The 14,981-nt window shown below is 40.0% G+C and overlaps 1 protein-coding gene across 2 annotated transcripts in view; it reads left to right on the forward strand.

Annotated features, from left to right (window-relative positions):
* SGCD (sarcoglycan delta) overlaps positions 1-14,981 on the forward strand; it is a 494,181-nt gene that overhangs the window by 45,349 nt on the left and 433,851 nt on the right. For both annotated transcript variants that reach the window (XM_020974625.2, XM_020974624.2), the window contains exon 2: positions 11,743-11,931. In XM_020974625.2, the coding sequence (XP_020830284.1) occupies positions 11,743-11,931 (189 nt within the window). The remainder of the gene's footprint in view (positions 1-11,742; positions 11,932-14,981) is intronic.

The raw sequence follows: 14,981 nt of genomic DNA on the forward strand, positions 1-14,981 counted from the left end.
GAAATTAACATGGTTAATGGAAGATTAGTTATGTGCCCAGATGTCCAAAAAATGACTCAGATACAATAGCCTCTAGAAAGAGCAGAATGAAGGTGTGGACAAAGGCTCATTTAAGCCCAGCATTAGCGTATTTGCTTATAATGTTTTTTAGGGTTACATATTCATATTAAGGGAATTTATATGATTTGTGCAGGCTATTACAACGTACAACAAATAAGACAGTTAAGCCTGCTAGCCTATTTTAAATGACTGCTTTGGGTGACTGGAGAAGCACAGCTTGGTGTTCCTTAAGCTAATTTATTTCTGCTTCTATGTTTTAAAGTAAATTCTTTATGCCCAGCAAGGCTAACAAATCACTTCAGTTTTCCCCCATCCAATCAGGTTGTGAAGCCTACTTTATAAACAAGTAATATCACTTTGGGGAGCCTTCAACTGTTTTTCCATTGCCTACATGATCAAGTCCAAACACTTTAGCCTGGAATTCATGGTCTTTAAATCTGGCCACAACCTGCTTTTCCAACCTCAATAAAATCAATTCAACAAGCATGGATTAAGGCTCTACCATGTGCAAGGCACTGTACTAGTCTCTATTTGAAATACAAAGACCCAAATGAGACAGTTTCCATTCTCAAGGAGCTTCCATTCTACTTATTTTTCACGGATCCTGGCAAGTCTTCTGCTGTAGCCACACTAGTCTCCCATCTGCCTTTTGTGATTCCTCTAAGATTTTGCTGACATTGTTTTAGCCTATTGTGGATGATAGAGGCAGAATCCAGGATTTGCTGGAGCCAGTTCAAATAGCCTTATGAGAGCTGATTGTTAAATTTTCAATGTGATCATTTACACCTTGGAAATACTGTTTACACATTAGCAATCACCTTCAAATTAGGGCTTTATTCTTTTGTTAAATTCCAGGCTTAAGAAAATTATGGGGGGGGGGCATTTAAAAATACAGATTAAACTTCTTGACTAGTTAGAACACTGATCTCTATATAGTAATATGCAATTCAGTAGGGATAATTGTAAAGTTTCACACCTGGCTCAAAAATCAACAAATATAAAATATGAGAGTCATGGTTAAGCAGCAGTTTGTCTGAAAACATTTAAGATTTTGAATGGATTCTAAGTTGCATTGCATGGCTGTGCCATGTATCAGGCCAAAACAAAACCAACAGTTAATGGGAATTTAGTCTGTATTAATTAATAAAGGCATAGGTTCCAGGAATAAGGATGTGATAGTCTCCTCTACTCTTCCCTAATCATTTCGCTTCCCGGGTATTAGGTTCAGTTCTGGAAGGCATTATTTATGAAAGGTATTGCTAAGTGACAGCTAGATGGTACAGTATATAGAGCACTGAACAGTTACTAGCTTTTTGATCCTGGGCAAGTCACCTCAATGCTACCTGCATTAGTTTCTTCATGTGTAAAATGGGGATAGTAACAGTATATACCTGCTAGGGTTGTTGTGAGGACCAAATGAGATACTATTTGTAAAGTACTTAGCACAGTACCTGACACACAGTAGGTGCTTTATAAGTGTTAACTAATATTGCTGCTACTACTATTAGCACCACCACCATCATGACCACTCCTCCTCCTCCTCCTCCTCCTGCTGCTGCTGTTATTATTAGCTTAAAAAAAAACTTTCAGAAGAACATTGTCAGGATAGTGAAGGTCCTTTAGTCCACGAAATATGATGACAAGTTGAAAGGCCTGGGGATATTTAGCCTGGAGAAGAGAAGGCTTAGGGGCCATGTGATAACTATGTTCAAAGATCTGAAGGGCTGTCAGGTAGAAAAGGGATATGACTTGTTCTGTTAAACCCCATTAATGTGAACTAGTATCTAGTTAATTAAACTACTAACTAAACTACTAACTAGCTAATTAAACTAGTAAACTAAACTACTAACTAGCTCATTGAACTAGTAACTAGTTTAACTACTAACTAATGTTTAACACTAGTTAACTGGTAACTAATACCTAGTTAATCAGTGTCTAACATTAAGTGCTAGTTCACTGGTGTTTAACATTAGTTACTAATTAAACACTACTAGTTTGAAATGAGTAGAATTGTAAGGTGCTGAATGTAGGCTTCATGTCAAGACTCTACTAAGAGCTCTCTCAAAGAACTGACTTCCTTTGGAGCTAGCACAGTCCCCCTCCTTGGAGATCTTCAAGTAGATGACAGATGATCAGACGCAGGCCATGTAGTAGCCATTCCTTTTCAGGTATTGGTTGAAATAAATGACTATTGAGGTGCCTCCCTGCCAACTCTGAAATTCTGAGTCTATGATCTCCAATGTTCTCTTTCCTCCTCTACAGATGCTAGCTGTCATTGCTTGTCCTGCTCAAGCCTGTCTCCTTCATGAGGCCTTCATCAAATATCTTAGTCGGAAGTTCTTTCTCCCATCCCTGACCACCTGTGACATTTACTTTCTGTACCAGCCATTTTTTACCTATCTCATATTGTTTTATGGTACTAAATATCTGAGTCAGTATTGTTCAACAGATAAAGTGCTAGATTTGTAATTGTTGATTGTGACCTTAGGGACCTTAATTCACCTCTCTGGGCCTCAGTCTCCTTGTCTTTAAAATGACAAGATAGGACCAAATCAGCAACCCTGCATTTTTTCTGTAAGTGTGCCTCAGTTCCTCAGCACTTTTTGAGTGCCCTTGAATGCACTGAATATGGCTCCCATTTTTCAATATCCTCCTCTCCCCATGTCTAACACATAGCAGGTATTCAAATAATGCTTGATTTGATTAAAAAATAAAATTGGAGCTTAGTTGAATCCCATGAAAGATGTAAAATTCCCTAACATTTATTTGTGAAAAAAAAAAACATTGGGTTTGGGTGTGTCATACTGAGAACAAACATCAAAGGAAGTTAATTTCATCACATTTCCTAATAGCAAATTTTCTGGATATTTTTTCACTCTGCAGAGTCTGCCTCATAATGTAATTATTTATGCATGAGTCCTGGCCTCCTTCCTTACTGTCCTTCCCTCAAAACTGTCTACCTATTTAAATACACACAACACCACACACACACACATCAACGTAAGCTCCTTGAGGGCTGGCATTTAATTCATTTTCATCTTTTATCTCCAGGCCCTTCCAATATGAGTTGTCACAGTATAGATTCTTAAGAATGTTTGCTGAATTAAATTGAATTGGCTTTCCAAAGGTATGCCAGTGGGTACTTATTCTCATACCCACCTTATTGTAGTGTCGATCATGGCTCATTAAATTTCCCCCAAAAATCATCAGGAAAGTCGATGACATGGGTTTGTCTCGAGACATCTTTATTGGATTTTTTTTTTATCATTCCCTGAAAACATTCTTGCTCAGTAAACTGATAATGCAGACACGATTACCGTTTGCCAGATACACTCCTAACTTAGGAGAAAAGAATAAGAAGTCACATTTTTAAACAAAAAACATATAAGTGGTGGGAAAAAAAGCTACTAATATCAGTGTGGATGGCATAGAGATTTAGTGTTGTAAAGTGCTGAGGAGATAGGTTTTCTGTATGGAGGCTTTTCATGATCCCCACTCCCAGTTAACATTCTCTTTGCCCCCAAAAGTGACTTTGTATATACTTTGTATGTATTTTGTGTTGATATATTTGTATGTCTGTGCTGTTTTCCCCCAGAAGAATGTAAGCTCCCAAAGGACAGGGACTCTCAGTTTCACCTTTATCCTCAGAGCTTACTAAGCCTGGCACTCAGTAGGTCCTTCGTAAAAGCTTCTTGAGTGGAAACTATGTGTCTTAAGTCTTAGAATCCTGGACTGCCATACTCCATGGAGAATAATTCATGTGGACCTAAAGAATTGAAATCATATAGAGTACATATTTTCTTGCTAAAAGACAAGGGGAATAAGATCCGAAATAATTACATTAAGATTTGGCAGTTAGCGAGACACTGCTGATTTGGGGAAGAAGAGTCACAATAAACTGGTGATAACAAAAACCAGATTATGGAATCATAGGATCATAGTTCTGAGATCATAGATCAGAGGCCAATGAGCCTCATTTTACAGATGAAGGTACTGAGACCCAGGGAAGTTTACTGACTTGCCAAAGGTCATGCAAGAAGTAGGTGTGGAAGGTTAGTAAGGGTAGTGGATACCCTTACTTTTCCTTTGGTTTGGTTTTGTTTTGGGTTTATTTGGGTTGTTTTTTTGTTTTGTTTGGTTTTTGGGGTTTTTTTTGCTTTTTGGTGGGGCAATCGATGTTAAGTGACTTGCCCAAGGTCACACAGCTAGTAAGTGATAAGTGTCTGAGGCTTGATCTGACTGCAAGGCCAGAGCTCTATTACCTGCACCACCTAGCTGCCCACTTTGGTTTGGTTTTGAGACTGGATATCCTTATCTTCCAAAGGCTAGGAATACAGAGGCCACTCATGGGCCCAGTCCCACTACTAATCCACACAGGAATTTTGACCTGCTCTATTTCTGACCTGGACTGGTTCAGCTCTCCTTAACCAACCTGGTTTCCACTTTCTCTTACTCTCAGGGGCACTCCATCATCTAACAAGATAATACAGATAGCAAATTGGCTTAAAGCACCTCTAACCTCCTGAACTCACCAGCTTCAGCTTCTCCAGTAGCAGGGATTGCAAGAATATACCAACCGCCATACACAGGCTGACATTACAACTTTGACAGTGACAAGGATACAGGACGATATCTGCTGAGAGGCAGAATAGCCTCAGTGATAGCATCTTGAAGCTTCTGTCTCCTGTGGGCAACAGCGTGCCCCCCCAAAAAAAAAGAAGGCTGCTAGGGCTGGACGAGGCATCTTCTATCTGCCCCAGAGCAACCCCTTCCATCTATACCAGGAAAGGTATCTTCCACTGCCTGCCCAATTTCTCAAATGAAATGTAGAGAATCTTTCAATGCAAAAAAGAGAAACTTCTCCCTTCAACTGCAGGTTTCCAGTCTCCTACTGTACCTGTCCTTTGCGGGTAGAGGAGTGTCACACTTTACTCAATGATGAACACTCTCACACCTGGTCATACCATACCTTCACAGCCTAGTGAATCTAAACTCCTGTAGATCATCATCAAAACCCCACCCTCACCCCATAATCCCTGATTCCTCATTCCCATTCTCTTCAACCCTCTGCACCCCAAAGTTTCATCCTGACTCCACCCATCCCTTCTGCTGTGCCCTCTGGAGGGCCTGTTTCATAGGCAGCAAACTTCCTTTCATTTTAAATTTTTTCCTCTCCCACTCCTTCTGTTTACCGTCTCTTGCTGAAACCTGACTTCTCCCTGATGAGTTAGCCACCCTGGCCACACTTTCTAGTGCTAGTTGCACCTTAATTTATTCTCTGCGCACTGGTTGCGGACCTGGAGAGTCGGAATGCTCCTTGCTCCCCATTGCCACTTCCAGGCCATCTCCCTTCCTCCGTCATTCAGTTACCTCTCTTTCTTTGAGGTTCATGATATTTACATCTACCACCTAATCAAAGTCCTAGCAGCTGTTATATGCAGACCCCCAAGCCACTGTCTTTCTTCTTCAACGGAAGAGTTCAATACCTGCCTTACCATATTTCTCTCCACCCCAATTCCTGCTTTAATACTAGGAGACTTCAACACACATATTGATGCTCCCTTAAACACTCTAACCACTCAGTTTCTCAACCCACTCTTATCCCATGAGTTACTCCTCTACCCTACCTCAGGCACATGCAAAGATGATCAGTCATACCCTTGATCTTGCCATTACCCACATAAGTATCACTTCTTTGTTGAAGAATTGAAATTATGAAATTGAAATTATTAAAAATTCTGACATCCTTATGCAATCATAATCAATTAGCTTCGAGCATTCTCTCTGTGCCTTCTCCTACATAACCCTACTCTATCCTCACAGTTACCTCTAATCCTTTGATGATCCTCAGTTGTCTCCCAGCACTAATCATTCTCTCCTCTTCTTTCCATCTAATTCAGCTCTATACTGCCTTCCTCTCTTTAATTCCTAGTCCTCTTATCATGCCACCAATTATATCCAGCCAAGCCTCAGCCTTGGATCTCTCCCTCCATTTGTCTCCTTCACTCCTACACATATGCTGGTGAAAAAAAGGTAGAGAAAATCACACAATTGTTCTGACTAGGTTCACTACAGATTGATGTTTCATAACCTCAACTGGGCCCTCAGTGCTGCTAGGCAACACTACTGTACCTCACTAATCAACTCACTATCCCACTCTCCAAGTGGCACTTCCAAACGTTTTCATCGCTCCTATAACCTCCCATTCCTCTCCATCCCACAGCTCTCTCAGCTGAGAATCTTGCTTCCTATTTTACTGGGAAAAAATGGGGCTGTTAGCTGTGAGCTTCGTCTTCTTTCCTGTCCCTTATTTCTTATCACTCAGATGCTTTCCTCCATTTTCTTCTACTTCACCACTGTTTCACATGATGAAGTGGCCTTTCTCCTTACCGAGGCTAGCCCCTCTTCTTGTTCAAGTGATCCCATTCCATCACATCTCCCTTAAAAATATTTCCCCTCTGTCAAGACCACTACTTCACTTTTCTTCAAGTTTTCTCTCCCTACTGGGTTGTTAACTACTGCCTATAAACAGGCTTATGTCTTCCCTATCTTGAAAAAAAAACAACTCACTTGATCCTTCCATCCTTATCTCATCCTATATCTCTCCTGCCTTTTATATTTCAACTCCTTGAAAAGACCTATTATTATAGGTGCCTCTACTTTCTCTCCTTTCATTCTCTTCTTAACTCTTTACAGTCTGGCTTCTGATCTTATCATTCTACCACTACTCTCCAAAGTTACTACTGATCTCTTAGTTGCCAAATCAATGGTCTTTTCTCAGTCTTCATTCTTCTTGACCTCTCTGCAGCCTTGGGTACTGTTGATCATTCTCTCATTCTTCTCTCTAGGTTTTCAGGATACCGTTTTCTCCTAGTTTTCCCCCTACCTATCTGTCCACTCCTTCACTGTCTCCTTGCTGAATCCTCCTACAGATCATACCCTCTAACCATAAGTGTCCCTCAGGGTTCTGTCCGGAGTCCTCTTTTCTTCTCCCTCTATACTACTTCAGTTAGTCATCTCATCAGCTCCTAAGGATTTAATTTCCATCTCTGTGTTGATGACTTTCAAATATACCTTCTCTTCCCTAATCTCTCAACTAGCCTCTCTAACCATCTTTGAAACAACATGAACTGGATGTCCTGTTATTATTCAGTCATTCAGTTGTCCATGGGATTTTATTGGCAAAGGTACCGGAGTGGTTTGCCCAGGGTCACACAGCTAGTAAATGTCTGAGGTCACATTTGAACTCAGGTCTTTCTAACTCCATCCACTGAGCCATGTAGCTGCCTCAGTAGACATCTTAAACTATGTCCAAAACATAACTCACTCTTTTCCTCAAAATGTGCCCACCCCAACACACATCTTTTGTAAAATTGAAGAAGGCAGCACCATGCTCCCAGTCCCTCAGGCTCACAATCTAGGAATCATCCCAAACTCTTCACTATCTCTTACCACCCCATCCCCTCCATATCTGAGCTGTTGCCATGACCTTTTGATTTCACTCTTGCAACACACTCAAAGAATATGAATTTTGAAATAGTACATTCCTTTATTACAACGGTGTCCTCTGAATCCAGAAATCTATAAACCTCAACCTTTATAAGAATGTGGCTTAAGCTATTCTCTACCATAATTCCACTCCACCTTATATACCAGCTCCCACTCTGCCCAGTGCTATCTGTGCTGCTCTGCTCCCACTCCTTAGCCCTATTCAGGTACCAAGGTGCTCGCCCCACCCCCTCCATGAAACTGCAGGTTTCACAAAAAGGAATGTAGCTGTTAGCCTTAGAAAGAAAGAAGGCAGGAAAGAGAGAAACCAAGTAACTTCTACTTTAAGGAATATAGTTATAGTTTTACTGAGGTGGTTTGAGAATAGTCAGCTGCGTCCAGAGATAAATGCAAATCAACCATAATCGGCGTAGAAATGACTTTGTAGTTCATCAACCAATCAATGAGCATATATTAACAATCTACTTAATGTCCCTCGTACTGAGCCAGATGCTAGAAGATGCGGTATACTTATCAATCCAGTAAGGGAGAGTAGTATATATGTGAAAAAAGAGGGCAAAAGAAGGAGTTAAGGAGACAATATGGTATGGGTGACAGATGCTCTGCAGCCAGGTGACCTGGGTTCAAATACCACCTCTACTGCCTACTGCTTGTGTCATCTTGGGCAAGTCCCTTAACCTCTTCAGGCCTCAGTTTCTTCATCTATTAAATGAAGGAGCTGGACCACATGGCCTCTGAGGACCCTTCCAACTTTGGGTCTCTGAGCAAATGATGTGACATTGAGCAAGATATTTTATTTCTCTGGACCTCAGTTCTTCATTTGTGGATTAGGGAGTCAAATTATCTACCTTTCTTGTCTCACATGAGAGTTGTGAGGACCATTTGAAATAATAGAGGTGATATTGGTTTAAATATGCATTTTTAATAGCAACATATGAAAATAATCCCATTAAAGTTCTCATCCAATGCCTTCTTGCGGTAAGGAGTGGGTCCCAAATTTCTTAAAGTTATGCCACAATTTGTCCCAACGCATGGAACGCTTAGCAGTCCTTTGACACTCACCTCGTTGCTGATCCTCTCACTCAACACTTCATCTCCTGCCTGGTTGTTGTCAGTAGCTGTTCATCAGCTAAAGTTCCATCTTCTACAAGATGGCCTTTCCCAATCCTCCTCCATCGCAGTGACTTTCCTCTAAGGTTATCTCCAACTTAGTCTGTACATATCTTCTTTGTATTAGAGGTTTATACATTGCCTCCCTCTCCTTAAACTCTGATCTACTGTTTTTTGCACTGTGTTTTTACCTTTCTTTGTATCCCTAGTGTTTAGCACAGTTTGTGACATGTAGCACACACTTACTAAATGTTAGTTGACTGACTGAACATAACATTTGCAGTGAAGAAATGCAGAATGGATCAGGATATAAATGTTGGATTCAGATTGTAGAGGGATTTAAATGCCAAAGTAAAGAGTTTGTATTTGATCATAAAGGTAATAAATAGGCAGCCACCCAATAAGGTCAATGATCTGTGTTTTAGCTCTATTAATTTTGCAGCTATGGGGAAGATAAATTGGAGAAGGAAGAGACCTAAGCCATGCAGATCAGTTAGGAGTCTATTGCAATAGACCAGGCAAAAGGTAATGAGGGCTTGAACCAGGAGGGCAACCATGTAAATGGGGAAAAAAAAAAACGATGTGGTATGGAAGTAGATGGCTAGCATTTGTCCACTAATTGGGCATGTGGTATGAGGGTGAGTGAGGGGAGGATGACTACAAGACACTGAGTCTGCCTGACTAAAATAATGGTGGTGCCTTTGACAGAAAGAGGAAAGTTCTGAAGAGGGAAGAAAATGGAGGAATCAGGAGTGACTCTCAGGCTGAAAATCTTTATAAGCATGGGCAGAAGGAGGGAAGTTTGAAAAGGGGTTGGTTTGGAAGTAAAGCTAAAATATTTTGTTCTGAATATGATAAATTAAAGGTGCCTACTTGATGTAATGTTTGAAATGTTCAGTAGGTAGCCTTCAGAAATGTCAATTTTTTTTTAACAAAGATTCTAATGTGCCCCTCTATTCCCATATCTACAACCATTGTTCTTTAGGGAAAAGTCTAGTGGAACAGTTGATATTAGGTATCCTTTCCTTAGCTTCTACATTTTCAATTGGTTGCTTTTTTTTTAATTAGAAGATATGTCAGAAATGCAATGTATGTATAAGAGATTATCCCTGTCATGATGAAAAGTTTTTTTATAAAAGGTGGGTATCCTTTTGCCTCACATATGCCTTACAATGACTTTTCATTACATTCATTCTTTTCAAACATGTCCAATGTGTGTCCATCATTTTAGGTACTCATTAGAGAACTGAGCATTTTAATTTTGTGAATCATTATAAAAAGATCTAAGAATCAGCACAGTAAAAGTGCAAAGGGAGACTTGGGTTCTAGTTTCAGCTTTGCTGCTTATCACTATTGGGACCAGCTGTTTCTCCTCTCTGATACTCACTTTCCTCCCTGGAAAAAATAGAAACTTTCATGGGTTCTAAGCTCCCTTCAAAGTGGACCCTCTAGGAATCTACTAAACTGGAAAGTTAAGGGAAGAAAACATATCTTTGACATCCACTTCCCTGGTTATGAAGGTAGATTAAACATGCAGTCCACATTCCACAGCTACAATCCTTCACTGGACACCATCAGTGAGTTTATCTGGCACAAGAAAGACAAGAGTTGTTCTTTTCAGGCACCCTAACTTTCCCACCTGCTTTCTTTCCTCTTCTAAGTGACTTCTTTTCTCTTGATGTGTAAGGCCCACGGATGATGTTGCCTTTGTGTTCAAGCCTGCACAAGGGAGCCCCACAAAGGAAGTGCAAGAGATGTAACAATGACAGTGAGGGCTTTTGTTTGGTATAAAGCTTCCGGGTGGGTTGCACAGCCAGAACTCTTGGTCTCTGAAGTTGGAGTTTGTATGGAAACGAACAAAGCTAAGAATGGTTCTTTTCCTGCTACCTTTGTAGCCATGGAGAAAGACTGTGTCTGAGATCCTTATGATTTTTTAATGAAGAAAACCTCTGAGAATTCTCATCATATCCCCAAAATGATCTGCTGAACTTAACTCCTTCTACCCAACTAATTTAAAATGCCACCTTCAGGACTTTGTTAAACACCTAAGCATTTCACTAGCAAAGACCAGGAACAACATGGTACAGTGGAAACTGTAGTTAGCTGTGGAGTCAGTGGATGTTAGTTCAAATACTGCCTCTGACATTTCTTATCTGGGGGACATGGAACAAATCCCAGAGTTTCGTTTTCCTCATCTGTAAAATGAGGTTGGGCTAGATTGCCTCTGATCCCCTATGCCTTCTGGTTCTGGATCTACGATCCCATGATTCCACGCAACTTTTGAGGAAAAAAAAATACCTCATTTGAGAATGATCTCCCATGGAAATTCACACTTATATTTCCCTTCTTCTCTATGGAGCAGTTAGGTGGCTCAGTGGATAGAGTGTTGGGCTTCTCTTCCTGAGTTCAAATCTGGCATCAGACACTTAGTAGTTGTGTGACTCTGGGAAAGTCACTCAACCCTGTTTGGTTCAGTTTCCTCATCTGTAAAATGAGCTGGAGAAGGAAATGACAAATCACTTCAGTATCTTTGCCAAGAAAACCCAAATAGGGTCAGGAAGAGTCAGACAAGACTGAAAAACCTGAACAACAACAATATTCTATATCTCTTTGTGGGTGCATATATATACCTGTACAAACACACACACACACACACACACACACACACACACACACACACACACACACACACACACAAATAGGGACTATGATTGCACTGATAAATAACATAAGAAAGCTATCGCCTTAAGAAAACCCTAAGGATAGTTGGTCCATGGAGTCATGAAAACCTGGACATGACTGGTTGACTGTACAACAACAACATTGCCTTAAGCTGGGCCACAGGAATTGGTAGAGTCCGAAGGTAACTGAGATTTGTTAGAATCCCCCAAAGGGATGAGAAATCCAAGACAACAGGCAGCGATAGCTCTTCTCTAGTTGACTTTTTCCGCAGTTTAATGTGTATATGCCTCCTCTCTCTCTCACTCTCTCTCTCTCTCTCTCTCTCTCTCTCTCTCTCTCTCTCTCTCTCTCTCTCTCTCTCTCCTCTCTTGTTAATTCCAGATGCCTCAGGAACAGTATACTCACAACAGGAACAATATGCAAAGCTCTGAAGGACCGCAGGTATACAAAGTAGGGATTTATGGCTGGCGGAAGAGATGCCTCTATTTCTTTGTTCTTCTCCTAATGATTTTAATCCTGGTGAACTTGGCTATGACCATCTGGATTCTCAAGGTCATGAACTTCACAATTGTAAGTAAAATAACACAAGTTTTCTAAGCTGCTATGTGTGTTTTTCTAAGTGTGAGGGGGGATGAGGGGTAGGAAAGATAGAAGATAATATGGAAGGTGGGGAGGATTATAGTAAACTAATGTCCATTGGGTTTATGATTTAAAATATCTGATAACTTGGTACTTGGTTTCAAAGGCATTTCAATCTTAGTTAAAAATGAATCACTTCTTGACCTTTGGGCAAAGAGCAAGAGCAGATTAAACAGGAATCTAATTTTGTCAACTTTCCACTACCAAGGGCTGATTATTTAGTTTATCTATTTCCCAGTTCACAGACCTGTCATCTTCTCTTCCTCCCTTCTGCTACTTCCCTTTCAACCATTTCACTGTTCATTAGCTCTTCTACTAAGTAGGCAGAGGGAAAATATAGGAGAATGACATTAGAGCCATTAAATAGTCCCACTTTTAAGCAGCTAGGCAAAAGGTTTGGTGGGATAAGAAGGTTGAAGCTATTGACTAAAATGAGCCTTTAGGGATTATCTGTGAATTTCAATTGTCCATGCACTCCTGGTATCCCATTCCTGTGGATAACTGAGAGTCCCTTTTGCTTCCAGGAGAATCCTCTCTACTCTTGCATGATTTAGACTGAAATGAGAATAGGATATTCATGTTTCATTTTGCAGGGATTTGCACATACTCTTCCTTGAAGTGTTTCTGGTGATTTGCACACAGACAGTAGCAACTGCTCAGGCTGAACATTAACTTACTCAGACTTGAGATACAGGAAAATGTGACTGAAGGATGGGGTTAGGGAGAAATAGGCAGTGGGTGTTTCTCTTTGGGGTTATATTGTATTATTTCCTCAAGGAAAGGTGTCTACACTGGCAAAATAAGGAGTTCCATGCATTAATTAGGTGATAGATGCAGTATAATCGTGCTTTAAGAATGTATTTCCATCATTCTCCATCTTGCATAGTACAGGAGTAGGCTAGCAGAGAAAAATGTCTACTTTTTCATCTAAAAAGAAGAATATCTAGAATAGAAAGGAATTAGTGTCTTGACATAGGAACATAATGTGAGAAAGCTCAGTAGGAACATATATTTTCCCCTTTTGGGGTTATAAAAGTAACATTGCCCATTCTCACTTATGGATAATTTCATTAGGGCCTTTATGAACTAAGGTTAATGGTAGTTTCCAAAGCAGCTAAATGGCTCACTTTTTTATTTATATTATTGAAGTCCAGAAAGGTCTAGTAAGAAAGCTAGATTCTCTCCTCTTGGGAAGCATGTATAGGTTAATTTTTTTCAATTGTGTGGGTTCAAGGTGACAGATTCTAGAAAACTCTGGTGATCAGTATATGTTTAGAACACCTAGGCTTCATGCAGTTTGAAACAGCTGAGCCTCTGTAGTTCAGACATTGTGGGAAAATTGAATTCTGACGTAGCCACAGACATTGGCATGCAAGATTCCGTAATTCATTAATATCCAGTAGATATGATACTCTACCAATGTGGCTTATAGCCTGCATTTCCTCCAGAAGGTTTAATGGCAGGATATAAATGAGTATCAGATGATAATTCATTGACACTATATATGTGTTCAGGGAGCAATAAGGCATTAAAGTAATAATCTATAAGAAATTAGCTATTGCCAGTAGTTAACTAAAGTGAATGCCAAAGTTGAGGGCGCTTTAAGCTTTACCAAACCAGTTACTTATTGAGATGAGTATAACACCATTATTAGCCATAATTGGTCCTTTACAATGGCAATAAATTTGAACAAATAGAGCTGAAGTGTTGGAAAATTGGTCTTGTCTTGCTGGTTAACATCTGATTTTTCAATCAATCACAATGTAAAACGTGTCCCTTTAGAATTATAATTCGAGCATGCAAATAGTAAATTTCCTTAAATGGGGAGATCTAAAAGTAAGGGTTTATGCACTAACTCTGCATTTTTAAGAGGAATCAGAGAGATGATTGTACAGTTGAGTTCAGGTATGTGCATGTTAGTGTGTGCAGGTGTGTGTTTTCTCTCACAAACCAGCCACTGATTTAGAGGCAGGGAGTTTCTTTTGTGTAGCTGGGATGCTTACAAAGTTGGAACTGTGGAAATGACTAAAGAGTCAAATTATATGATGCATGATAAATGACATTGGCAGCACTGCTAAGGATTTGGTAAGCTGGATTTCCACTTTGATCCAGGAGATCCAGGAGAATAACACTTTTGTCCAAAGATCCCTGCCAAGAGATGCTCTCCCCCAACACTGACATTCAAACAAATAGCCAAGTTTGTTTCTCACAATTGGAAGTTAAATGGAGAACATTTTTCTATATACTCTGCTCTTAGTGTAGGTTTAGGGTTCAAGTAGAACTTTATTAACAATGGGTGCTAGTCTGTAATTAATTAGTTTATTAACTGATTGTCCCTGGTTTGAAAGGGCCAATATAAATATACCCATACGATTATATTTGTATCTTAGTTTGCGACACTTTGGACTCTTACAAAGTGAACTCATCCCCCCAGTCGTGAAGAAGGCAAACATAGTCCTTAGCACTCCATTTCCTGTCTTCCATCCTCTGATAAACAAAACTGAGTGAAAATGATTTAATATTTTAATACATTATTTCCTGAGCACATAAATTTCACCTCTAATGGTTACTAACCTTGAACAAGTTACTTGACCTTCCTGGACCTCGTTTTCCTCATCTGTAGAATGAGTGGTTTGGACTAGATGGCCTCTGAAATCCCTGCCTTCCCTAACCCAAAAAAGTGACAATTTGGAGGGAGGTGGGGTTTAAATGTGGTAAATGGCCAGCTGGGTACATATTTTGAAGAAGAAAGCTTTTGGCACTTCTCAAATCAAAGCACATGGGTGGCTACCCACTCTAAGCATATGTTAGCATAGTTTAGTCCATGGAATCCTATGGCCTCTCCCTTAAATGCTTTTTAACATAGGGGAGCATTGATCTTATATAGTATTGATCAAATACCAAGCACTTATAAAATGACTTCTTGTGATTTGGTAGATTGGAGTCTAACTTAAATCCATGCAAAACCACAGACTGTTAGA

Source organism: Phascolarctos cinereus, unplaced genomic scaffold (assembly GCF_003287225.1).
Source record: "Phascolarctos cinereus isolate Bilbo 61053 unplaced genomic scaffold, phaCin_HiC Scaffold_2;HRSCAF=192, whole genome shotgun sequence".
NCBI lineage: Eukaryota > Metazoa > Chordata > Mammalia > Diprotodontia > Phascolarctidae > Phascolarctos > Phascolarctos cinereus.